The sequence below is a fragment of the Anguilla rostrata genome, chromosome 14 (assembly GCF_018555375.3).
Source record: "Anguilla rostrata isolate EN2019 chromosome 14, ASM1855537v3, whole genome shotgun sequence".
NCBI classification, from domain to species: Eukaryota; Metazoa; Chordata; class Actinopteri; order Anguilliformes; family Anguillidae; genus Anguilla; species Anguilla rostrata.
Window position 1 is genome coordinate 6,659,208 of NC_057946.1, and position 27,022 is coordinate 6,686,229.

At 40.9% G+C, this 27,022-nt stretch overlaps 1 protein-coding gene across 1 annotated transcript; it reads left to right on the top strand.

Annotated features, from left to right (window-relative positions):
* The first annotated feature begins 1,164 nt into the window (after positions 1-1,164).
* LOC135238944 (chondroitin sulfate proteoglycan 4-like) lies at positions 1,165-25,126 on the top strand. Its single transcript, XM_064307138.1, has 10 exons — positions 1,165-1,696; positions 6,636-6,799; positions 7,377-10,922; positions 11,321-11,794; positions 12,055-12,231; positions 15,597-15,795; positions 16,803-16,934; positions 19,913-20,085; positions 20,259-20,442; positions 20,681-25,126. The coding sequence occupies exons 1-10, from the start codon at positions 1,612-1,614 to the stop codon at positions 22,750-22,752; spliced, it is 7,206 nt and encodes a 2,401-aa protein (XP_064163208.1). The 5' UTR covers positions 1,165-1,611; the 3' UTR covers positions 22,753-25,126.
* The last annotated feature ends 1,896 nt before the right edge of the window (positions 25,127-27,022 follow it).

The window sequence follows — 27,022 nt, forward strand, 5'->3', positions numbered from 1 at the left end:
AAGAGCCTCCCTGCAACAGCATATGAATACAGCCTAGACCCATTTACAGTAGCCGGCGGCCTGTACAGCTAAATTCATATGTTGCCAACAAACCGCTACATGTAACATATTGGCTGATCTGCAGCACACAACACATGAATATATATATATATATATATATATATATATATATATATATATCTTGCTTACGCATGAAAGGTAACCTGGTGCTTAAAATAAAACCCGTTCAAAAAGTGGTTGACGCTTAAAGTTCAGTCCACTGGAATCCAAACTCGGTCCTCGGGACCTCCGGTGCATGCTGGTTTTCGTTCTAGACACAACGGCAAACCCGGAATTTTAACAAGCTGTTACATTTTCTTCATTACTTGATTATTACTTAATTACTTTTAGATTTAGCCTCACAAGTCACATTATGTCGGAAATAGCTATGCATAGGCCTACCATAATATAAAAGTACATGTTCACATTGTGCTATTTTGCTAACAACTGCATAAAAAGAGGTAATTTAAATTTTTTAAAAAAACTGGTTAAATTCAGCACTGAGGGGAATCAATAGGTTCCTAATTAGAATGTCGAACACATGTTCTTAAGTTCTTTCACAATTTTTCTTTCATGAACTTATTTTTAACACACAACCTTCTTGCTGTGAGGCGACAGTGCTACCCATTGCACCACCGTGCCGCCCTAATACTTCACTTGATCAGTTAAATTATGTATAACTTTTTTGTAGTTGTTTGCAATATACCTCAGTAAGTGACTTGTATCTATTTCTGACATAATGTGATTTAAGAGGACAAATAATCCCTCTAAACAAGTGAAAACATAATTAATAAAAATTTACAACTTAAAAAAAAATTATGAAACTGCCATTCTGGTTAGAACGAAAGCCAGCATACACAGGGTGGTCCCAGGACCAAGTTTAAATACCAGTGGTCTAACCTAGGCCGATATCATTTTCGGCCGAGGGAAGAGCATAGTAGGTCACAGTGGAGGGAATGCGAACTGCATGTTTTGCGGAGGGTCATCTGACACGTCCGTGGACTGAGACCTACGGACAGCTGGACGTAGGCTACCAACAGTTGTGAGAAACAGGCCACTGAAGGCTTATCAACCAAAAAGGAAAAAACATTAAGAAAAACCTTTATTTATAATAATCATTTTGACCATTCCCCTGTTAGGCTACATAACAGTGAATAAGTTGTGAACATGTCTAGCTCTTTGTTAATAGCCTAATAACAAATTGAGAGGGATTGGGGTTAACCCTGTTTTTCTCCCCTTCGACAACATTACGATCAGCCTAGCCTGTCTCAAATCAGACCCCAACCCCGAAAGCCTAAACTTTTGTTTCTGATTCTGACCCCGGATCAGTTGCTAAGGGTGAAAAGTATGCTATGCTGGTTGAGAGCTGGAGCACACCGAGGCGGAGTTAAACTGTACGGCTCTGACGCTGTTTTGCGCGAGGGGGACGTAGGTAGGCTACAAGAGTGCAACTTGTGAATGAAGACATCGAGTGCCTGGCTTTGTCGTCGAGGAATGAAAATGTGATCAACTGTCCCGATTCCACCAGGAGTTGGGGAAAAGGAGACTACGAAAGAATTTCCAAGGCAAACAATGGACGCCGTTATAAAATGTCCCATGTGGCTTTTGTGGAGCGGACTAGTACTGCTGCCGTTGTGGAGCCGAATCGCACTCGGAGGTGAGCCCCAGAAAACGTCTTGCGAGGTGCAGAATTAGCCAATTTACCTAAATATTTTTTCGACTGGAATATAAACAAACAAATGCGAGATTGCCTCTGCGAAGGTGCTTTTCTCAATGTAGTTTTACATATTATTATAGTGCTGCTAGAAAGTCATTAAAAAACCTTGCTTCTGAGCAACTTTGAAACATCGATGATCCATTTCAAAATGGATTGCTGCAGTAGGCTACTGACTGTGGTTCTACAGGCTGTTTTGGAGCTCAGTACTACTTTGTAACCATATTATGCGAATAACAGACTGAAAATAGATCGGTAATCCCTATATATATATATATATATATATATATATATATATATATATATATATATATATATATATATATATAAGAGAGAGAGAGAGAGAGCTTGCTACTCGAGTTATCACAAACTCACATTTTCCTCTATATTTTCCTATTATTAATTATTATTATTCTAGGGATGGTGTAGTTTGTGTTGTGTTAGGTGTCGTCCCCTTGACCTAGACCCTAGACACAACATACACGTGCGGGTTATTGGAGATTTTGTATTTTCTTCACGCGCTTTCTATTTCTACTGTGTATCGTGGGTCTACGAATTATGTGGAGAAAGCTGTCGTTATAACCAATCCTTATATTTTACTTTAGACGTCGTTAAGGATATTTTTCTGTGTCAGTAGTACCAGTGTTGCTGATGATCGGTTTAGATGATGGAATGAAAAAATAAGCACTGATAATGTGTGTTATGTTGTGACACATTTTTGTGCAGACCTGCGAGATAGGTAATGTATATTTTATTGCAGATGCTTTTAGTTCTTAGTACACACACACACACACACACTGTGGTTGAATTAGAGAATCCAACTTAAGGGGACATTTGTCCTTTCCTCATGTCCAGTACCATTATGCATACATGTATACATGCATTTTCAAAGGAGGAACTAGCTTTTCCAGGGTTTAAAAAATACTGTTTAAAATATGCAGGGTTTTAAAATGATAAGGAAATTTCAGAATTTAAGACCATATTAACCTATTTCTCCATGGCTCACTGAAGTTCCACATGCTATTTTGAGTTGTTTACATATTTTCTCCTGAAATATTAGGTCAGATGTTTTTTTTTTTTTTTCATGGGTGTCAGCAGGCTGTCAGCCTAACCTGTATGCATTAATGCATTACCTGCTAATGATTAGCAGGGCTTTGCAGTGATTAACGAAGAAGGTTGTCGTATGCTGCTACAGATCACACATGATTGAACTCTAAAGTAAGTAGCTTATGCAGTTTATATGCTACCTAACTTGGGAATACTCATTCAGTGTATTACTATTTGCCTTAAATTTTCGTGATATTGAATTGGATGATTCACTTCCCATGATCAGCTTCATCAGAATGCCAAAAGTGTGTGGAGTATAAAAGAATATGCCAAATACACTTCAGATCGGCTTATACAACTGGAGCTGAAAAGTGCTTCACATGGGATAGTCCAAAATGCATGAAGAAGAATCGTGGGGATTAACCTGAAAAAGGGTGACTGACGTTTCTGTATCAACCTGAGGAATTCACCCAGTTTTTTTTATTTATTAAAAGGCGTGTTGTTTCTGAGCTCTGAGTGATCCAGCTCTCCTTATTTATTTTGGGTTAGCCCCTGTGAAGGTATCTAGGTTAGGTTCTTATTTGTGCAGTGTGTAGTGTGTGTTGGAATGAGGGAAATGAAAGTGGGAGAGACCCTGCCATGGGGGGGATTAATCTTTATTCTTTGGTTTTATGCAAAAAAAATCCATCCTTTGTGAGTTTTGGTTGTTTGAACGATTTTTATCTTGTAGTAGCCTATACCAAAGTACAATACTATACAGCACAGGTTAAAGAAACATAGGCCTACAGGGTAAGCCTTGTAAAAGTAATTTATGCATAGTGTTTACTTTCTTTATTTTCAATGTATAATAAAGTCTGTGCCCATTGTTTTATTTTTGGATGGTGCTATGGGATAATGCTGTTTTCTTTGTGTATAGTAGATGAAACCTGCCCGTGGGAACTCAGTTACAGTACCCTGCTTTGAACTTTGGAGGATATGGTTTTCTAGAAAAGAACCTCCTCTAAGTCCAAGATCATTGTTCAAGATAATGAGAGAGCCAGGAGATCCCACTTTGATCACTATTCTTAACATCATTACACACGGTTGTGACATTATTGTAGTCATTACTTATTGCATATTTGCCATATTTTACATTGTTTGCTGGAAGTAGCTCCACCCATACAAACAGACTAATTATATGGTACACGTACAACCTTAAAAAAGCATACCAGAAAGTACGCACTAATTAAATTAAAGATTTGAACACACATATAAAGCACTCTGTTATAACCAGAAACCTACAGCTTATAGGTCATGGAAATGTATCCTTATCCTGATGGCAGAGTTGCCACGTTTTCAGTGTAATTTTGAAAATAATTTTTGTTAATATAGTAGACAACGTTTACATATTTTATTTCAGATTTCAGATTTCTGTCCCATTTTTTCCTCTGATGCCTTGTTAGGAATTTCCTGGTGCTCTGATGTCTCCATAATTTAGACAGGTCATGATAAATAGCTGGGTTTGCCAATATTTACAGCTTTCAGTTGAGATACAGGCTTATTTTCCTTTGCCTTTCTTTTGTAACCTCCGGGAAAGATTTCTATTTGATATCCTTGCAGGTGCAGTTTTGTGCAGGCTGACAGAATACAGTTAGAAATGTGGTCCCCTGAGGCTGAAGTCAGAGGCAACCTAAGTGAAATCCAGCCTTGAATTTGAAACTTCATAGACATTTTAATTTAACGTGTACATCCATTTGGCAGAGAACAACGGCGTTTTAAATATCAATACTGATCACAGGTGGTGTTTACAAGAACATATTAGAAAAGTTTTTGAAGTTAAAATATGTATCTTTTGCTTCTGCGCTTCCGTTACCTTCAGTGTGATTATTTATTGCACAGATAAATGGGTTTGGTCATTGTGGCAGTAGTTGAAAAATGTTTTCCATCTTTGCAAAATTGTGGTGTTTAAAAAAACAACTCTTAATAGGAAAAGTAGGCCATTGTCTGTTTGGAGGCAGGTGAAGAACTGGTGTTATGTTTCACATTATGGTGAATTTCATGTCATCTCCATGCATTTACTTTAGTCTGAATTTGCTGCAGACTGTGTCTTGATGGTATTTCCGTCAAGTGCAAGGCTTGCTTAAAAGAAGGGCAGCAACATTCAATTTGCATTTAAGTGACATAATTGCAACTGTTTTAATCCTAAAGTTCTGCTTGTAGTGTTGACCATAAGCGGACCATTTAAATGTTCAGATCCAATGGTGAGATAATTAGAGTACAAACTAGAGAAGTAGGCCTAGTTGTTTTTGCTTCTCAGCCAAAGGAAAAACTGTTGAGTATAACCATAAGAGCCACTGTGTTCCAAAAGTTTAAATGTTGCATTAGGACAGGCAGTCACTTAATGCTTTTAAAAAGCATTGATTTCATTAGTGCACATTCATTGAATTCAGCGAATTAGGACTGCATAAGTTGCTATAGTATACAGTTAATGGTCCAGAAGTTGCCAGAACACATTAGCGAGTTGTTATTCGATAGTGCCCCTTACCGAAGCACCCATTGTGTGGTACTGTCTGTTTTGGATATGTAAGGTATGAGAAAAGCAGTTGCAAGACAGCAAAGCTTGGGTTCACATTAACCCAGGCTCCGGCAATGATGAAAGGGGGCATAAACAAATGCACAGAGAGTTAATGAGCGACGACCAGAGAACATTCGCCAAGATTAGAGGACGCCACATCATGGCGGAGGAGAAACAGCTGCACCTACGCCATGCGCAGGTCTCTCAGTCAAAGGCCGGGTGGTGATGTCAGCTTGCCTTTCATGTCCGTTCAGAGGTGCTGGGGAGGGCATGCCCGCACAAGTTTGAACTGTACTCCCGTAGCATATTTCTGTGCTGTAGTGGCGCCACGCCGCCTCTGGCATTGTATGAGAGATATGAGTGGCTTGTAGCACCTAATTCTCTGCCAGGGGCTCCCAAGCAGTGCTGGGAACATCAAGGGCATATCACCCCAGTGTGATGTGTGATCTCTTCCTCAGTATGCCTGTTAATATAAAGCTTTCAACCCCTATAATGCATTTACCTAATGCATTCATCATTAAGAGGGCATCATTCTAATTATGGCAATATTGAAATGATTATGCCATTTATTTAATAACATTTATTGTGTTATTATTGAGGAATATTATGTCAAAAATAGTTATTTTTATAAGAACGCAAGTGAATTGGTGTAAAATGTAGATTTAGAAGATTTCCTGTGTTCCAAAGATGCAGCATACCATGGGCTAGTGTGACTACTGTTATGTGAAGTTTAGCTTATATACTGCAACTGCACTAGTGTTCTGTGTCGTTTAGTATCTTCTGGGTAGATAAGGATTTGATAACTTGAATGCATCAGTTCTTGTGTGAAAATAGCCTTAAAATCATCGTAATTATGATTATGAAAGTTTTTAAATCCGCCTATTATTTTAAGTTGACACTTAGCCTATTTTAAGCTTGATACATAGATATTATGAAGGAAGTACAACCTCTGGTCAACTAGCACCATATTGTTCATTTATTCAAATAGGTGGGTGAGAAGAAAGTGGCATGCATGTGGTTGAAATCATTGGAATGTGTTGCTCTTTAGTATCTTCAAGTAGGAATGTGTGGGATGCGGTCCACAATGCTGTAACTAAATCTTATTTTAGAAAAAAAATGTGCTCTGGCCTTTGTTGATTGTAATGTATAAATCAAGGTACAGCACCAATGTGCTACTCTTTCATGAGAAAGCACACACTTCGTTAACTAAGCAAAACTCTATGTTGGACCCTGAATGAGCTTTTGTAGAGATTTTATAAAGATTTCCAATCTGATCCACAGCCTCCTTCTATGGTGATGGCTTTGTGCAGCTGAAGACGGTGGAGTCCTCCAGCCGTACCACGCTGCACGTCAGGTTCCGCACATCCAGTTTCAATGGACTGCTGTTCCTGGCTGCAGGTCAGGATGAGTACTGCCTGGTGGAGCTACATTCCGGTCGGCTCCAGGTCAGTGCACCAGTGAAGATTAAACTGAAGCTAACTTTGACCAGAAGAGTTGTACATGTTGAAATGTTCTTGTGATAGTGCTTGTTCAGCTTATATTAATCCCATGCCTTACATTGTGGGTCACAGAGTATAGCATTTGATAAACTTCAAATTTAATTTCTTCTTTCCAAATGAATCAGACATGCACTTCTTCCTACATTTCTTTTCTCTGAATAGTGAGTCTTGAACAAGCCTTAACAAGTTTGTCCTTGAAAGACATGCAGAATTGTAGTCTATAAATTAGCCAATGGAAAAAAAACAGTACGGGAATATTATGTTCATCCAAATCTTGTGTATAATAGATGTAGAAATAAGTAGATTACTAAAAATTCCCTTTTCTTTATACTAATCTAGTGTGTTTTATATTTGGGATTTTTAGCTGGATGAAAGAAAACTGTTAGCTTGAGGTTGCTTTCCTATTAATGTGAGTCTCACAGATCCATTTATTATATCTAGTTTTTGGCCTTGACTTTGTTAAGGACTCAAGCTGCTATTGCTGTTGGCAGAAAAATAGGCCTTTTATTGTTTTCTTCTCCAGGTGAGGTTAGAGTTGGGGTCTGGAGAGCGCACGCTTCGATCAGAGAAGGTTACCCCTCTGAACGACCTGGCCTGGCACTCGGTGGAGCTGAAACACCAGAACCTCGACGTCACGCTAACAGTGGACAAGCACTTCCATACCAGCCTGAAGATGCCAGGGCCAGAGAGGGAGCTCAACATCCAGGAAGGTCTCTATGTGGGTAGTACGGGAGGCCTGGACAAGCCCTATCTTGCCAGCTACCCAGCAGGCTTCAGAGGCTGCATTGATGAGGTGCTCTTCAATCAGCACAACCTCCTGTCGTCACTCAGACCCTATTCTGGCTACAAAAGCGTCTACGAAGTCTCGCTCGGTTGCAGCCCGCAGTTCCTGGCCAGCGTCGATGATCCCATCAGCTTCTTCAGCTCCAGAGCCTATATTTCCCTCCCACTCTGGAGTGTGCAGCAGGAGGGTGCGTTTGAATGTATAGTGCACACATCAGCTGAAGAGGGGATTATCCTGTACAGCGCTGCACGTCAGGGGGACTTTGTCGCTATGGAGATCCGTGAGGGCTTGCTGGTTGCGGTTGTGGGAAAAAGTGGGTCCAAGACAGAGCTGCGTTCCCTGACATTTATTAATGACCTGAAGTGGCACCCTGTCAAGCTTCACTTCACCGCCAAGAGCCTTGAGCTGACTGTGGATGAAGAGACTGTGAAAACAAGCCTCAGCTCTCGTGCCAGGTCTCTGCAGTTGAAGGGATCCCTCTTTATTGGGGGCATTGATGACAGTACACGCACAGAGGTCAGGAAAACGGGGCTCGCCTCCTTATCAGGAAAACGAGTCAGAGGAGGCTCTTTCAAAGGCTGCCTGAGGGACATCAAAGTCAACACTTTAAATGTGGGTCTTCCGAACACTGTGGTCACTAAAGATATATCTGTGGGATGTGAGCCTGAGAAAGAACCAGAACCAACCCCCACAGTACCTCTCCATGTGACTCCAACGCCACCAGTCCACTTGTCCACACTCGCCAAGGGATTGGATAAGAAACGTGGACAGAACTTCCTACTGCTTAAGGACCTTGTGGTTCCTGAAGGTGGAAGAGCATCTTTGGAGTCTAAGCACATAAAAGTGAACCTGGATTTTAAGAAGTTGGGGATCCGACAGTCTCAGATTGTGTTCAGGATTGAGGAGCAGCCAGTTCACGGTCAGCTAAGGCTGGATATAGATCAAGACCAAGAGGAGAACACCTTCAGCATGCTGGATCTGTGGCATGGAAGGGTTATGTACATTCATGGGGGCTCAGAAGACCCACAGGACTTCTTCATGTTCTCCGTTTTCAGTAGCAGTAAGCGGGAAGTCCCTGCTTACCTGAAGGGAAATAAGCTGTACCAATACAACATCACCATCACTCCGACTAACGATGCCCCTGAATTGAGTCTTCCTGAAGGGAACCTTTTTGTGCTGCTGGAGAACTCAAAGAAGCGCTTGAGCAGTGATATCCTAAAAGCCACCGACATAGACAGCAACTACACCGACCTCATCTTCTCTGTACTAGGAAACCTCAATGCGGATGCTGGGTTTTTGGAAAGCGAGGACAGTCCAGGCAAAGCGGTGACCACTTTCTCACACATGGACTTGGAGAGAGGGCGAATAAGTTATGTCCACACTGGGGTCAGGACCTCCAGGATTGTGCTACGAGTCAGTGATGGAGACAAAGTGAGCAACACTGTGGTGCTGAGGATCATGGCCATCCCATTGGAGCACAGAATTGCCAACAACACAGGACTAGAGGTGACACAGGGTGATGCAGCCGTCATAGGAACAGAGCAGCTGGCTGTGCAGACTAATGCTGTGAAGCAGGTAGTCGAGATCCGCTATGATGTGACAGAGCCACCTCAGTTCGGGGAGCTGCAGAGGTTGCACTCCAGTGGGGAATGGAAGGCCACTAATGTGTTCTTCCAAAGGCTGCTGGAGAAGGAGCGTCTGAGGTATCTCAGCACCTTCCGAGAGATTCAGATGACTAATGTCACAGATCACTTCATATGTAAGGTCAGTATTGGAACCATGGCCACTGATGAAGTAATCATCCCGATCTCTGTAAAGTGGATCCGTTATAAATTGGTTAGAAATAAAATGGTAGATGTGGACAAAGTGCGTAAAGTACCGTTGAGCTCTGAGCATCTTTATGCAGTTGCCCAAGGGGTGAAACTTTCTGAAGGTGAGCTTTACTTCAGACTTCTGACAGTTCCAATGAAAGGAAATGTTCTCCTAAACAATAAGGTATTAAAGAAAAACTCAGCATTTAGCCAAAAGAATATCACAGATCTGAAGGTTGAGTATGCGCTTGTTGATAGGCCACGTGATGACACAAGGGACATGTTCACCTTCCAGGTGTTTTCCAGACATGCTCATTCTGCAAGCTATGACTTCCAGATTAGTATTAAGGCTGATGTCAACAGTGTAATCTTACTAAATTTAGGCCTGTTTGTAATGGAAGGGGAAAGCAAGGTCATTACCAAAGAAAGGCTCTTTTCAGAAACGTTAAGCACCAAAACAATGTTCTACACCGTGATCAACAGCCCTAAACATGGGAAGTTAAAACGTATAAACCTCTCCAGCTCCACTTCCAGCAATGATAATATTACGGCTTTCACCAATCAGGACATCTTGGAGGAACGGCTTATGTATGTACATGACGACAGCGAAACCACATACGACCAGTTCACATTCATTGCCTCTACCAGTCAGGCGTCTCCGTCCACTCTTATTAGGGAAGAGAATGGTGCTTTGGAGGCAACTTTTAACATCTCAATCCAGCTGGTCAATGACGAGAAGCCTGTGCGCATCATCGATAAAGTTTTCCACGTGGTCAGGGAAGGGCAGAGGCTACTTACACTGGAGGACCTTTGCTACCATGATGCAGACTCAGACTTCAGTGATGGGCAGCTGGTCTACACCCGCCGTGGCATTCCCATGGGGGAGCTCGTCCTGGCGAACGACACATCCCGAAAGCTCCACCAGTTTTACCAGGAGGATCTGGAGCAGAAGCGTGTGCTTTTTGTGCATCGCGGTGTGAGCTTCGGCCGATTTGTTCTGTTTGTGTCGGACGGGAAGCACTACGCGTCAACGCTGCTGGATGTTAGCGCGCAGGATGCATACCTGAAGGTAGGCAACAACACGGGCCTGCTGGTGCAGAAAGGGAAAGAGGGAGTGCTCAGCTCTAGTAACTTCAGCGTGCTCACCAACATGGACATCAGAGAAGACTCCGAGATCACCTACAAGCTCTACGTCCCACCAAAGCATGGCGGGCTGTACCGCAACAACCTGTTGGTGGACGCTTTCACCCAGCATGACCTGAAACTAGGCCTCTTGGTCTACCGTCATGATGATAGCAGGAACCTGGGAGACTTTTTCAATTTCACAGTGAAAGCAAAGGACATGCGCCTTGATGCCAGCGTGAACGTCAAGGTATACTTGGAAAGCCACCAGCGGCCTCCCAAGATCATTCATCACAACACTCTCCTGGTTGAGGAAGGCAAGCCTGTGAAGATCACTAAAAGGCAACTGGAGGTTAGTTTTCATTGTTTGTATGGAGCAAGCTGTGCTTTACATTTCTTTAAATGAAGCAATGACATGCAATTCTTGCAATTCTCAGTTCCCATTCCATCTGTGGTTAAGTATCTGAGTTTGAAATGAGTTATGAAAAGTCTAAAAATAGTTCAACAACAACACTGCATAAGGACACACTTTTCCAGAGTTATTCTGTAAATCCTCCAGTTCTTTATGTTGTTTAGAATTTCTTGTTCTTGTCATTAAAACAGTTAGCATTGCACCTTCAAGTTTTTCTAGACAACATTTCTAGTAGTATTACAGGCAAGCGGAAAACAATATCACAGTGCTTTCTTTGTATCCTATAAACACACTGTATCATGCTGTTGTCATACTAATATACTGTTGTACATTTTCAGGTTACTCATGAGGATAACTTGCCATCAGAGATTGAGTTCACTGTAAAGGTGCCCCCCTCTCACGGTTACCTGAGAAGCTTTGCAGAGAGTGAGGAGCGTTATATGGGGACAGAGCGGACACCGATCCAGACCTTCACCCAGAAGGAGATTAACAAGGGGAATATCCAGTATGTACAGGTGACTGCTGACCAGGTGAATGACACCTTCGTTTTGGATGCCACCAACGGGATCACTGAAGTCAGTGACATCAGGATGTGGGTGGACATCATCCCACAGCTCATTCCGCTCCAGGTATTCAATGTCTCCCTGAAGGAGGGGTCCACAAAAGCACTGACCGAGGAGGTCATCAAAGTTACCAACCAACACTTTGCTGGCCTTGACTTCCAGTACTTTGTCTCTGAACCTCCACATCATGGCCACATCGAGCATTCACGCCTCCCAGGGGTACACATAACCACTTTCACCAGGAAACAGGTAGGAAAAATGGTCATAACTTGTGATGTCAATATGAGATTACAGTATGCTAAATATCTGGATTACTGCTTCACTTATTAGTCAGTTATTTTTTAAATAGTTAAAACGTGTTGTCGCATTTTACTAGTGTTGTTACTGTTGTTTTTCAATGTTTACTAATATTTCCTTCTCATTACAGTATCTAATTTATCTTTGCTGCCTTTAGGATAGAAACTTTTTTCTTGCTAACATATGTTTGTTTCATTTGTTTTTCACTTCAGGTTGAACAAGAGTTCATTTACTACGTCCATGATGATAGTGAGACCGTAGCTGATAACTTCACTATCATTGCCAATGACACTGATCTTCGGAAACATAGCCTGCCGCGGACGTTGTTTGTCAACGTTACTCCAGTTAATGACGAGCCACCGATTGTAACAGCCAACAGGATCCTGAGGGTGAGCTGTCCCAATTTACACCGCGTCTAACTTCATCGGGGATATTCAGAGCACTTTGGCACAGCTGTCGAATGCTTTTAGAAGCGGTAGTGCAACTGGCCGAAGGCGACTGGTGGAGCTATCCAAAAAACGCGGGAGGGCCATTTCTGGTTTGCAGCCTAGAGTAGCAGACACTTTGGCCTTCTGCCAGTCTGCTCAAGGGAAGAGGTGGAGTGCAGGGGTGGGTAATCATGCAAATCAGGGTCAGTGAGGCCAGGTCCTTTTAAATGAAGCTAACCAGTAAACTGGGGCCCATTAGGGAATCGTGCCAATGGCTGTCACACTCGCTGGGTGAATGTGTAGTGCACTGGCCTACTTTAAACCTCTGTCAAGCAGCAGCTTTTGGCTCCAGAATAAAGAAGTTTGTGAGTCACTTTTTTCTACGTGGCTGAATGACTGTGTCAGTAGGAGGTCCTGTTGTCTGAGCTTTCATTTGCAGCAGGATCATGTTTCTCACTGAATTCTTTACTATGTATATGTCAGGCTTTTATAGAATATCATTTTACCGTTATTAAGGGAAAAGCAATTATGTTATTTGTGTTAGCTTTTCGGAGATTACAGAGGCATGCAGTCTTATTTTAGTTTTAGGGCAAGATGAATACAGGTAATTCTAGATACAAGGGTTGATATCGAAGATATGTTCTCCGTACTGTCTTACTTTGAGCCATTGCTTTTCTTTCTCTCACAGATCATTGCAACATTCACTGCAATTATGTAGATATGTTATTGGCCTACATTTCTTTTAATAGATCCCAAATATATGCAGCACGTAATTCATGTATTTTAAATCTCCCAGGAATTTTCGGAACACACTCCCTCAATATACAGACATTACATTACATTACATTTATTTAGCAGACAATTTTATCCCAAGCGACGTACAAAAGTGCATTTCATGGTCATGGCCAACTGCAAAACACAGGTTCGATAAGGTACAATACTCATTTAGTACAGCTATTTCTAGCCAATAACAGTTCAGTTCACACAGTGAACACTATTCTGACCTAACTTATGCCAAGACATTAAGCATAGAATGTCTTTGCATCATTCTAAATTAATTTTGGTGATGAAAATAAACTAACAACAAAGACCCCTAGATAAAACACGGTTGAGTTCAAAGTTAACTTTGTGCATTGCCTTGTTACACATTATAAAGTATAAATATAATTTTAATTTAAAACAAAAAATTTTTGTGAAAAAATGAACATTTAAAATGTTTATTGCTCTTGTTTTAGAAAACACAATATACACATTTTTATATACGTGTTATCGTGCCCCACTAAAAAAGAATGATTTCATATTAAGGTTTTTGCCTATTCACCAGCTGAATTCTACTTCATATTTACTTACAATTCATATGGGGTATTGTTTTCCATATACATTTCTCAAGCCACATTGACCTCTGTCATGATAAGGAGCTTGACACACAATTTGAGAGCCACTGCTCACAGTACACTACAGTACACTAATAGTACCACCAGGTGGCTCACTAACTCTACAATTATTAAATTATTAGAATGCACGGATCAATCAGATTTCAACATTACATTACATTACATTTACTTGGCAGACGCTTTTATCCAACGATACAAAAGTGATTTCATGTCATAGCAACTGCAACCAGTTCAGGAAGGTACAATACTTATTTTGTACAGCTGTTTCTAGCCAAATTTCAACTGTCAACTACTGAATAGATAAGATATACTTTATTGAACCCCGTGGGGTAATTTTTCCTCTGCATTTTGACCCATCCTAGTTACTTAGGAGCAGTGGGCAGCCGCAGTGCAGCGCCCGGGGACCAACTCCAGTTCTGAGGCCAGTGCCTTGGTCAAGGGCAACTGCAGGAGTGAACCTAACATATTTGGCAACTTTTCATCAAGGGATTTTGATAAATTACATAAATTCTGAAATCAATTCAGAAATGTATTCTGAATATGTTAATATTTTTAGTCATATCTATTATGCACATACACACATACAGTGGCATTCCCAGGATTTTTCATAACAACTGTAATACTGTCCAAGCCAAGCGAAAAAAAGAAAATGATCAGTCAATAGTTTTTGATAGAAAACTTTATTGAAAGTAACATGAGAAATTAGTTTCATTTTTACCATTAAAATGATATGTTTTATGAAAATAATTCATAAGACCCTGCAAAAATTGGCTCATTAAGTTTGATATCAGTGTCACCTAATTCAAGAAAACAAGACCTTCATGCATGGTGAACAACTGGACAAACTCGATACAGTGGCTTCTTGTAAATAAGAATGAATTCCATCCCTCTGTGTAGAAGCAAGAAAATGTTTTATTTGTCTTAAAATTGGCAGTTAGACAGTTTTCTGTGCTGGCTACCACACTGCTCTCTTATGATTTGGAACATGGATTTGCTGTATGTACATAATTTACTACTTAAGCAGACTTGCTTAGTGTGCATTTCTCCTCTTATCAATTTATACAACTTATTCTGTAAAATACAAGACTACAACTGCTGTGGCAATACTGCCGGATCTCAAAAATGATCAAGCAACACCCAAAATAGTTTGGGACAGAACAGAACACACCATGAACACACTGATGGTTCCTATGGTGAAATATTGAATTTACTGTTAAAATTTTTTTTGTTTTGCATTAATGATGATATTATTAAAGGACATTAAACAAAATGCATGTGAGGAGCAATCATGTGGCTTTGCTCTAGTTTTACAGCTTTGGTGTGTTTGTTTTTGTTTTGTTTTAGTTTTTTTTGGCCAGGGGGTGGGAGTGAGGAGGGGGGGCCGAGGGGGTGATTGGAATGCTAGGAGGATGACTCATGTTTGTTTGCACTAAGGAATCCCTCTGTTCTTCCCTGGGGAGTTTGCAGTCTATCAGGTGCTAATTGAAAAACAGTCCCTGAGGTCTCTCCCTCAGCAGAGACTACACCCCCCCCCCCCCCCCCAGGCTTTGTAAGCACTGCAGCATAAATCACAGTCTTCCAAACTGCACCTCCGGCCCACAGACTCAGGCCTTCATCGTAATTCACTGGATTCATATTCATACTTTTACTGCACTCTGCTGCATACACAATGTCAGAGTCTCCGGCACTCCTTGAGAATGCCTACTGCCACTAATAATCCGGCTCCTAAAAGATCCGCTAAATTCATTAACATGTTTATGTGGGTAGAAATATTCTAATTTTTACCCAGGGAAAAACAACTTGCGTGAAATGAGGTATGACCCAACACCCCAAATGCAAAGCAGAAGAATTTAAATTGGAATCAGGGGAGCCTGTGACAGCCGTCATAGTTCTGTGGAGAAGTTTTGTTCATTTCCCGCTGCTGTTCTTCAGGTTTGGGTGGGCTCCGTCACGGAGGTCACAGCCGATGACCTGAAAGCCCAGGACAAGGATTCACCCCCAGAGAAGCTGGAGTTCATCATCACCCCGCCCAGCAATGGCCACCTGGCCTTGAAGAGTGCCCCCGGCAGACCCATCCTCAACTTCACCCAGGCTCACATCGACCAGGGCCAGCTGGTGCTGGTGCACAGTGGTGAGTCATGAGCCAGTTTGCATTATCATAGCAGCTCTTCTGTTCATCTTCATGGCCTCCCCCACCTCTAGTTAGATTGATGAAGGGGAACAAATGAATCAATAGGCACATAGAGGCGTGTGTCCATTCTGTTATCGCTGTTGGGGAGCATGGGCACACTGGTGTGTGTAGAATATCAATGTCTGATCTGATCTAACCAATCACTGTTATGGTTAGCTGCCTATCAATCACCATGCTAGCACTTAAAACAGAAAATATACCTTGTGCACACACAAATTATGACCAGCGGAGAGAGTAAATGTTATTGAGCTCAATGTAATGGTGTCGTCAATGCACTGCTAGTGACAATCTGATCACTCTTATTTAGTTATTTTATTAAACATGGCAGCAAAATGCAATGGCTGATATTAATAGATACATGTTCATACTCTTAACTGAGGACCTCAGTCTCAGTAATTGGTTTAAATGTAAATTAGCATCATAGTTGGTGCAATCAATTCAGAGAAACAGTCATAGACTGCATACTCACTCACCAATTAACATTATTATTTTGCTGAAAATTAGCCTAAAAAGGTTAATTAACCTGTCTGCACACCTACTTGTTCATCAGTTGTGCGTAACACAACATTAAATGCAGTATATTTTAATAATGAAACCTGGCTTTGCATTTCACACCAAAGCATTTATTGGGTCAGTTTAACCCCTGGTCCTGTATAGTATTACTAGGTCTGATGATATGAACCCCTTTATACCATGGACAATCCCAGGAAAAGATGGTATATCGTTTTTTTTTACTAAAGAGATTATAGAGACTTTTATACTCACTTTAAATAAATCTTAAGCCCAGCTCTTCATGAAGTGTAATTCCTTTAACTAAAATATTGTCATCCATAACCACAAGGTGTCACTCTTTGTGCCAGTCCCCTCTAAATGAAAGTTACAAGAGAAAACAAAGTAATTATTGAAATGGGAATGCGAAGACCTGATGCTGATTTTCCTTTGTACAGGCGCCATGTCAGGGGGCTTCAATTTCCAGGTGAACGATGGGGTGAACTTCGCTCCCCGCCAGATCTTCAGCATCACGGCCAGGACGCTGGTCCTCAGTGTCGAGAGGAACTGGCCTCTGAAAGTGTTCCCCGGTAATGTTCCTGTGGCATGATTTCGCCTGTAACTTCAGCCCTGACCAGTGGGTCTATAGCCTGAATCTCTCCTGTTCTCTCCAGTTTATCAGCAATGCATTGTCAACTACTCTGGATTTCATACTTATTATTATCATTATTCATATGCCTCATTAGCATATACTTAAAATAACATTAGTCGGATAGCCTCTGCATTGCAGCATGAACATTTCTTACTGTGGAACGTTTGGATGTGTAATGTTTTTGTAATATATTGAAACATGGAGATGTACATGTATGTTGGGATGAAAAAGCTCTGTGAAACGGCTTTAAACATCTGTAAATCCTGTTGATATTGAGTGTAGCTCATAATAACATTGAAAGTAATCAGTGCTTTCTGATACACCAATATGCTACTGCAAAATGGCTTAATTACTTAAAGTAGAAGTGAAACTTGTGGTGGCAATACCAATTTCTTTCTTACCCCGAAAAAGGAACTAGTAGCTTTCATCCAGTCTTTCATTAGACTATATTTTTGGAGGGCCATATGCGTAGGGGGTTTCAGTTCATTGTAAGGGCACTTTCACTGCTTGCTATCTTAACCTTGTTAATAATGGTATCAGTATCTATATCAACCGTTGAGTCAAACACTTTGTGTGATTAGTGGCTATTATGTCGAGAAGAAAGATTTGACTGCAGGGACTGCTTTGGCTTTGTGTATCTGGTTAGGCTGTGAAGGTCATATCACAGCTTTCCATCCCTGGTGCTGCGTAAGGATACTTATCAGGCCTGAGGGGAGAGTCACATTCAATACCGCGTCATTTTAGATGGCACAATGGAGAGGTGTTTTACAGGATGTGGAATAGATGACTTCCCTTAATTTCCCTGCGATAACCTTGAGTTTCTCTGACCAGGTGCATCCTGTCTATCTGTGTCATCTTTACCTTTCACATTACTGGCCTTATCCAGAGTAATCATGTAGATTATATACTTAAACACAGCCTTCCTAATACCTTTTAATCATAATGACTATCTCTATCTCAAGGAAGGAGCACTGCTGTATACAATCTAGTCAGAAGTTCATGAGGCAATTTATCATTTATTATTTAAAACAGAAGCAAACAGTCCTGACAGCAAGCTTGTGTGCTAAACCCTTCATGTCTGCATTGCTAATGACATTCTTAATCAGTCATCAAAGACAATAGGAAAAATCAACAAACTAAGCAAGAAGCACACAAAAATATTGAATGGCTTATATTTCATGTTTTTTTCCCAACTATTTCTAAATTGCTGGCAGAGAGCTTGATGTTCTGGCAAAGGATTTTTCAAAGCAGTGCTGGAAAGTACTACCTGCCTATTTTGTTGTTTGCTTTGTTATTGTTCTAACCATTGGCTTGTGTTCCCTCGTGTTTTAAAACACATGCTGAGGATAGGCACACCCAGGACCAATCCAGTCATTTTGATTTTATGAATAGCTGCTAGGGCTAAATTCTCTGCTAGCAGCAAGCTAGCAACATCTGATTATGCTGTCGAACGCTGGTAATACACAGCTGGTTCACGGACTGGATGGAGTCGGTGGCAGCTGGCAGTGAGCAGGCAAACCGGCATTTAGTGTTTCGGCACTGTGAGTGTGGGTCCGGCCGGAGTCTGTCTGGTGACCTCTGATGGCGTTGTGAATGGTTATTGCCTGAGCGGCAGTCTGTTCGCACATTCCCCAGGGCCTCATTACCGCTGCAGCTGGCCTCCGTCATGGCCAGGAACAGACTGCCACAGGCTACAGCCCCCTGTTCAGCTACTCCTGAGTGGACAGACAGGTCAAAAGTGATCAACTAATTTGGCTTCTGTGAGCTCCTCAGACGTAAAGTGTAATGAGCATGTGCGAAACATCCGTAACTGTGCTCACAACTCTCTAATGTAATTACCTACATTGCCCTTGTGATGAAAAATGTGTATGTGGGTTTATATTCAGGTATTTTACTTAAACCTGCTCTAAATCATGCCCATTTGTGTAAGAAAATACAACCTACCTCAAAGCACTTACTGTATTGTACCTTGGAATAATTACTTTATATCTGGATATAGAGTTCAAATAAAACACACTTCAAATATCTGTAGTTTTTAACCTTTGTCCTGCTTTATCGTATATTACTTCAAGGTTATGTGATAAAGGAGGTATACCACTCTAAGAATTCTAGCCTTGCAAAGAGTTTTATAAACCTCTTTGATCCCAGTTACCAACACCCATTTCCACATGAGGATTGTTTTGGATGGTTTGCATCACAATACCTTTGATGTACATTTAGCATTCTTTGAATCTAAATATTTTCAAATTATCTTTTAATTGTTTCTGTTGTGTTGCCTGTGTTCTTGTTCAACTCAGTCTATTTTGTAAAGGGCGTAGGATAAACAGTAAGACATTAAAAATATTGTTTTAATAAATGTTTTAATATTTGTTTTAAATGTTCCTATAACCTCTGTTAGTTTATAAACTGGATGTTTACCTACTGTTTACTTACTCTGTACTCTGTAAGTAAACTGTCTGATGCTCAGTGGAACATTTTGCCTGGTTTCTCATTTTTTCTTAAAGGTCCTTAGCATTTGCACTTCCAAGTGTAAAATAACTGTAGGTATGGTTATGTAATTCCCTCTGTGAATGCCTGAATCCAGATACTACTACAAGCTATATTCTGGTTCTCCATTATCTACACTCCCTGTGGTTTGTCCTTCATAATGAAAAAAAATATTGAAATCAGCTCACAAATGTAATTCATGTTCACCGTACTAGAGAATGTGAGCGGATGTGTCACAAACACTGTGTACCCATGCCCAGCTCAAGGGGGATACTCAAAGTACCTGTCCAGTCTAATATGTTTATAGCTCCTCAATCAGACTGATTGATTTCAGTCAGTAAATACAAGTGGAATGGGTTCTTGATTACACGGCACTTACCAGCATCTATTACTGTGATGCAACTCATAAAATTGTCCTCTTTTGTACAGGCTCCTCAACGCCAATTTCCACTGAGGATCTGCAAGCAGTCACCAATGACAATGACATCACAGGGAATCGTACCATTGTCTTTACTGTCATTGGTCCACCAAAATTAGGGAAGCTGGTCAAAAAGCAGGCAGACAACTCCACTGCCGAGGTGTTCTCCTTCACCCAAAGCATGGTGGGTACAAGAGCCATTGTGGTTCGATTTGCCACAACATGGTTGTGTCATCAACACTGGCATGTTTTCATTTGTGGACTCCATACTTTTGGGGGCTGAGTTGGTGTGCCATTGTGGAGTTGCTTGTTGATATCATAGGATGCATATAAAGACATTAAATAACTTTCTTTCAGGTGGACGAGGGTGTGATATTTTATGAACAAAACGGTGCTGAATTTGTGGGATGGAGAGCTGTGGACTCATTCAGCTTCACTTTGTCATCTCCCCCCGCTGCCCTTGAAGCCCAAATATTTACAATTGACATCTCGTATGAAAACACTGGCCCAGAACATAGAACGCTTCTCCTTGCAAATACAGGTAAGGTGCTTTCTATGTCCAACAAATAGTGCCTACAGAGAAAAAGCCTAATTTAAAACCACAAACCTTAGACTTAATGGAATATTGTTTATCGGACTGCATTTCTGAATAAGTACCCAAAAATTATGTCGATGTGATTAACTGTAAGCCAGTTGACAGTTTTTATTTTGTATAACAAAAATAACGATAGTCTGTAAGTTAAACAGTGATTATTTGGCGTGTTGTTTTGTCTCTCCAGGTGCCGTGGTGATTGAAGGTGACAGAGTAGTAATTGACAAGTCAAAGCTTGACGCCTCTAATCTAATGGCTAAGCTGCCTGAGTCGCAGGGTCAGTCCTATGAAGTCTGGTATCAGGTGAGCTCCCTACCTCAGCATGGGGTCATCGTCGTGGGGGAGCGTAATCTGACCAAGGAGAAGCCCAACTTCTCCCAGTATATACTCAACAAGTTTGGGATCACTTACATACACGACAACTCAGAGACGACCCATGACAGCTTCAGCTTCGATGCGTGGTTGAACCTGAAGAGCAAGCCAGCCCAGCGCCCCATGGATGACAGTGAGGTGGTGGAAGATTCCTTCAACATTACGGTGACACCTGTCAACGACCAGCCTCCTGTACTCAAGACCAAGGCCCCAAGCGTGACGGTGGTGCAGGGAGATGTGGTTCTCGTGGGGCCAGACAATCTGAACGTAGTGGACATGGACAACCCTCCTGAAGATATCAGGTATACTGTGATCAGCAAACCCAACAATGGCTTTCTGGCCATGGAGGGCAGTTTGAATGAGTCCGTCCTGGCTTTCACCCAAGCAGATATCAACAGCAATAAACTTTATTTCATCCAAGACGGAAGCCCCTTCTCCGGGGTATTTTACTTCAGTGTTACAGATGGTCAGCACCGGCCGGTTTACAAACTTTTCAATCTGGAGGTGACTGAGATCACAGTTTCACTTGTAAATAACACAGACCTGGTGCTAAAGCAGGGTCAGACCACTGCAGTTATCACATCTCAGCATCTGGCTGCAGAGACCAATGGGAAAAACACAACCATCCATTACCGGGTGACAGGGCCTCCAAGTCATGGCAAACTTCTCATAGACAGTGAGGAAGCTGCTGTGTTTGACCAGAGCGATCTCCAGTCTGGCAGGTTGTCCTACCTTATGACAAACCTCACGTGGCCCCAGGACAGCTTTGAGTTCACTGCTTTCACGTCCGAGAGTAATCTAACGGAGCAGGTGGTTAACATCACCGTGACGGCCCTGATCCACCTGGGAGAAGGTGTACGGATCCCTAACGGCATTCCCATGAAACTACGAAAGGACGCCCTCAATGCCACCGAGTTAGCCGTCCTTAGTGGCAGCGACCCTCACTTTGAAGTCCTCTCCCCTCCAAAACATGGAAAGCTGGTCAAAGCCACGTTTGACATGGACGGGACATTTCAGCCTGTCACGTCCTTCTCATTCCAAGATGTGGAACAAGGACGGGTGGCCATCGAGGAGAACGCAAACTTGACTGGGGTCCAGCAGCTCAATGACTCGTTTGTGTTCATTTTAAAAGCTGATAATGTCCAGCCTGCGAGAGGAGAGTTTCTGTTCACCGTTGTGCCACCACATGATCTCACTCTGGGAAAGCCAGCCATAACGGTGAGCCCCACTCCGACTAACGCATCTGCCTTGAAGAACCAAACTGCAGTGACTGCGGCGACTGTGTCCCCAGTGCACACTGTGTCTGACTCTGTGGCACCAACACACAGGGCCCACAAGACCTTATCCAAGTTCAAAGGCCGGCACCGCTGGGGTAATCATAACCATAATCGGACACACGCGTCCGACACAACTGTCCCAAAGACCACCTCTGGGAAGCGGGACCTCCCCCACAAGAACACCCCGGTGCGGGTGGAGTCTGTCCCCAAGCCCGCCTCCGACCCTCTCCTCATCATCCTCCCCCTGCTGGCCTGCCTGTTGCTAATCATCATCCTGGTTGTGCTGATCCTGGTTTTCCGTCACCGGAGGGAGAAGCGGGCCCAGCCCAGCTTGATCCAGAACCTGTCTATCAACACAGTCCCAGGAAGCCCCTATCTGGGGCGGCCAGAGAGGAGCCTTACTGTGCCCTCAGTCATCGTCACCCCCATGACCCCCAGCTGCCCCGGCAGTCCCATTTTGGATGGGTTTCACGAGGGTGCCCTGGTTCCTGTGGTCAGCCCCCATGGTTCCTCTCTGCTCGTCTGCTCCTGGAACAATCTGGATCCAGAAACTGCCCAGCATTGCCGAGCCACCCATCCCACCCTGCGGGACAACCAGTACTGGGTGTGAATCCCGGCTAGGTCTTTACTTAATTCTCAGCTGCTGGTCGGCTAGAGGAATAAGTTTAAACACAAGGCCATTTTATTCTTTTTTTTTTTTTTGGAAATTGTTACCTGCCAAAAATATTCATAGTATTGTCTATGAGTTTGCAAATAAAGTGACAGATAATGGTTGTCAAATGTTTAGTAATACACTGTTTTCGTGGGATCTTAGGTATGCTTTGAGAGATTGACAATGAATTGTGGATCTTTTCCACAATTTGGTGGTCTTGTTTTTTCTGTATATTCCAGAATGTATCAAGTTTAAATGTTTTGTGTAAATGTGACATTTGGGATGTTACTACAAAAGAAACTGTGACATTTTTCCTTGCTTGATGTGTTTTTGTGTATATTGTGGCAGGTAGACATGTCTTGGTATGAAACAACTATACTAGTAAACATGAAAAAGTCTGTACTGCTAGTTAAGATTGACATCATTTCTGAACCAAATGTCTACCTGATCTCTAAAATCATCTTGACATTTCTGATAATAGTTTTAGTAGGCCTTTGCTGTTAATTAATACTGTAATCAGTGTTAACAGTAGCACACATTTTTTTCAGTAACTAATTAGCTAAGCAACAAAATCTAATTTCTCTTGAACAGAGGCTTGAACATTCTGTCTTAAGAAATAAAATGTAAATGATGGCAGTAGGACATTTAAAGAATGGATTTAACTGTAGTGCATAGGGAGATTTGAGGTGGCATTCAACCACAAACCAGAGAGATTTTTACATTTCCCTTCTGGAACCTTATTAAAACTTTAAGAAGGAAAGTCAAACTCAAGGCAGCAGGCACCACCCAACAGCTGGCTCTGTGTGGGGGTGTTTCTGTTGCCTCAGAATTGCACAGATACTGTTATTTTTCTTTCTCTGTTGATGTTTTATGAGTAATTGGGAGCAGAATGTAAGTTACTTTTCATATGAGAATAATTGTTTTGGTTATTTTAGTTACATCTTCATACGCTATTTTATTATTGTCAAGAGTACATATGTGGGAAGGTCAGACAGTCAGTCAGACAGGAAATGTGCTGCTCCATAAACTGCATACACTGCATCCTGCAATGTGCCAAAATGTGCAGGGTAAGCAAAAATTAAACTGCATTAGAAATGAAAAAGGGCATGTCGGTTGGCGATTTATACAGATTTTTTCTCAGGAATTGTAATCCTCTTTCAGAATGATGAAAGGAATTATCCTTCTTTGAGTACTACTGGTCTTGTGTACTACTGACTTGGACTGTTAGGGCAGAATCAGTTATTAGCATCACCATTGTCAGTTCAAATAGATGCTTACAATTTATTGAGGTTTGGAATATTAGCAGCTAAAACAGTGTTGCGCTACGTTTTTTGGAATTCATAAAGCAGCTTCACATGCCAATTCATTGCCTCTGTTGTAGTATCGTATTTACTAAACAGACATTTTATTAGACAATTATATTTAGACAATTAGAAATAATAAAACCATCAGATATATTCAGATACGAAATTGTATATCTGTATCCTTTACTGAAGTACTTTACTAAGAGTTTTATTTATCGAGAATCTGAAAATTATTTTAAATAAAATAGTGTAGTCCTATTTCCCAGTTTGGTTGATAAAAAATACAGACAGCACATGGATACCAGGTGAACATTTTTAATTGCGTTTTCATTTAATTGAAATTACCCTCACACATCTATATCATACATCAGATGAACTATGTGCCCAGAAGTGTTCCCACTTCAAATGAAATACACTGAATCGTGTCTGTTGTTATTTTTTCTATTTTTTGGTTTCAAGGTAGGAAAATGAAAGCATTGAATTTGACATATATGCTGGGGTTTATTTATTCAAAAGCCAATGACTATCACTGAAATGTAACCCACACCCCACTAACTACATTGTATGGAGACTGATAATGTCAATGCCTTTTCCGTCCCTTACGGATTTACTAATTCTGCACCTCACCCTTCGTGAAATTCACCGTAGCTGCAACATTTTATTTTTGCTTTAAGTTTGTTGTTGCCTGTTTTTCAGCTGCACCAGTGTACTGTATATTTATTTTAAAATAGTATTTTAATTTCCAAAATATGTATTTCTGAATGTAACCACTATGTTATATGAGACACTTGTTAATTGTTTAGAACAAAATGGATTCCCTCTTTTTTTCTGTAAAACTGTGGTGAAATAAAGGGAATCGGTTCGTCTGCTGATCTTGAAGATTTAAACCAGCATAAGAGGGCTTTTTTTTTAAATGTCACATTATTGAAGAAGATGTATGCTCTGATATATCCTCTGTAAAAATGGTCACTTCCTATTCAGTATTTATGTGTGATTTTTAATAAAAACCCATATGTGCTCCACATAAATACTTGCAGGTTTATTCTTTTATTTTGGGGGAAAAGATTTTCACACCAGCTGAGTGTTAAACTTCTGAAGAGACCTGAAAAAAAGTACAAAGATACCCATGCTAAAGATTGCCAACATGTGTGTTTGCCATGTGGGTCACATTTACAACGGATTTTAAATGCATTTAGCTGAAAATTGTGGCCATAATGTCACTGTAATGATCCACAACACAGCCATCCTATCTTGAATTTAGTGCTAAACATGTACCAATTACATGTAAATTATTATTCTATTTTATTTGTTTATGTGCATGTATGTGTGTAATCACTCAAGTTATTCCCATATATAAAGTCATTTTTCAACTGTCATTGTAGTGAAATGGTTAAAAAAAGATAAAGGCTGTAAAACCTTTGAAGCTAACATTTGTAAAAAAATAATAAAATGGTTTAGTGGGCTTTGATAGGAGAATATTCATCTAGCACAGGCATACTCATCTAGCACAGGCATAACCACTCACACCCAGTGAACGCTTTGAAGTTTCTTGCCCTTGCTGGTTAAGTCAGCCTGTAAAAGTGCTCAATTTCAGAAAACAAGGACATTTTATTCAAAAAGAGTCATTTAGTTTGAGTTTTTCCCCCCACATGAACACAAATTTATACATTTTTGTCCTGAGCTATTCCACAGCATAACATAAAAAATGCAAGAACAATTAAAAGGCTACAATTTAGGGAGAAGGAAAATTAATAGCAATGACCTTCATTCTTAAAGCTTGCACTATTGGCATAAGGTTTGACTTAAACTGTGAACACATATTTACTAATTAAAGACATGTGAAAGAAACTCCACAGGCTATGATAAAGGTATCTGAGTACCTTTAATGCCATGCTCACAATGTATATGTTCACTTAAAGCAATAATGCAAAATTTGTTAACAAGGAGTCTCAATTAACACACACTGTTGACATCATTTTGTGTCAGCAAACTTATTGAAGTGTTAAGATTCTACTGAACATCTACCACTTCCCATGAATTCAGCAGACCTATATCAAAATGGAAGTATCATCTCTGTAAATCAACATTTATGTGGAGTTTAGGAGCTTTTAGCCACAGGCATGTTTTTCTTCCACAGACATAAAACATTATAGGCTTGAGAAGTGTAATTCGTTGGGATTGTGGCAGACATGGCATTCTTCTGTACCATTGTTTCCACTTGTGTAGTGTGTAGAGGCCTTTGCAACCAGTATAGCATTGTATAAAAATGTAGCTACCCTAAGTTGCATCCAGTCTGAGAATTACTGTTTTATGTAGTGTCCATGGTATAATTCACATTCCACAATCACATCATTTATTTACTTAGCTGCATAGTATTTTGCATCTCACAATGTAATTATATGGTCTTTTCTCGAGTGATTGATGTTTTTTTGTGTTAAATTGCCACAATCAAGTGTTATTACAGGCACATATTGTTTTTTTTGTAAAATAAAAACACACAACACACATTGCTCATCCACAAAGGACAGATCCAGCCCCTGTTGCATTCACTTTGAGTAAACAGTAAGAAATGCAACAATGATACCAATCACCATGCAACTGTCACTTTTTAACTTTCTGCACACCTCTAACATACAAATAATGCATTGTGTTTGTGCTGGCTAAATAGGGCCCTGAATGCTCTTGTGATGGGTTATGTAAGAATCTGAGATTTTCGTCTTTTCTCCTGTTTCTCATTTTCTTTTGGTGATAACAGAACTACCGTTGGGCATTTATTCTATCAGACCAAACTATCAACAATAAAAACGCTCCACTTAAAAAACAAGGAGATGTCAGTAGGATTCATTATACTTTGGCGGAATAAAAATGAGAAAAGGCTAAGGCTTTCTCAGTTTTGATCTTTATTTTTTATTTTTTTGACAGTA

Excerpts from the sequence above, each read along its gene's own strand:
- LOC135238944 (XM_064307138.1), top strand. The coding sequence starts at position 1,612 with ATGGACGCCGTTATAAAATGTCCCATGTGGCTTTTGTGGAGCGGACTA. Across the intron at positions 10,923-11,320 it reads TCACTAAAAGGCAACTGGAG|GTTACTCATGAGGATAACTT; the intron begins GTTAGTTTTCAT and ends GTACATTTTCAG. Across the intron at positions 20,086-20,258 it reads TCTCCTTCACCCAAAGCATG|GTGGACGAGGGTGTGATATT; the intron begins GTGGGTACAAGA and ends ACTTTCTTTCAG.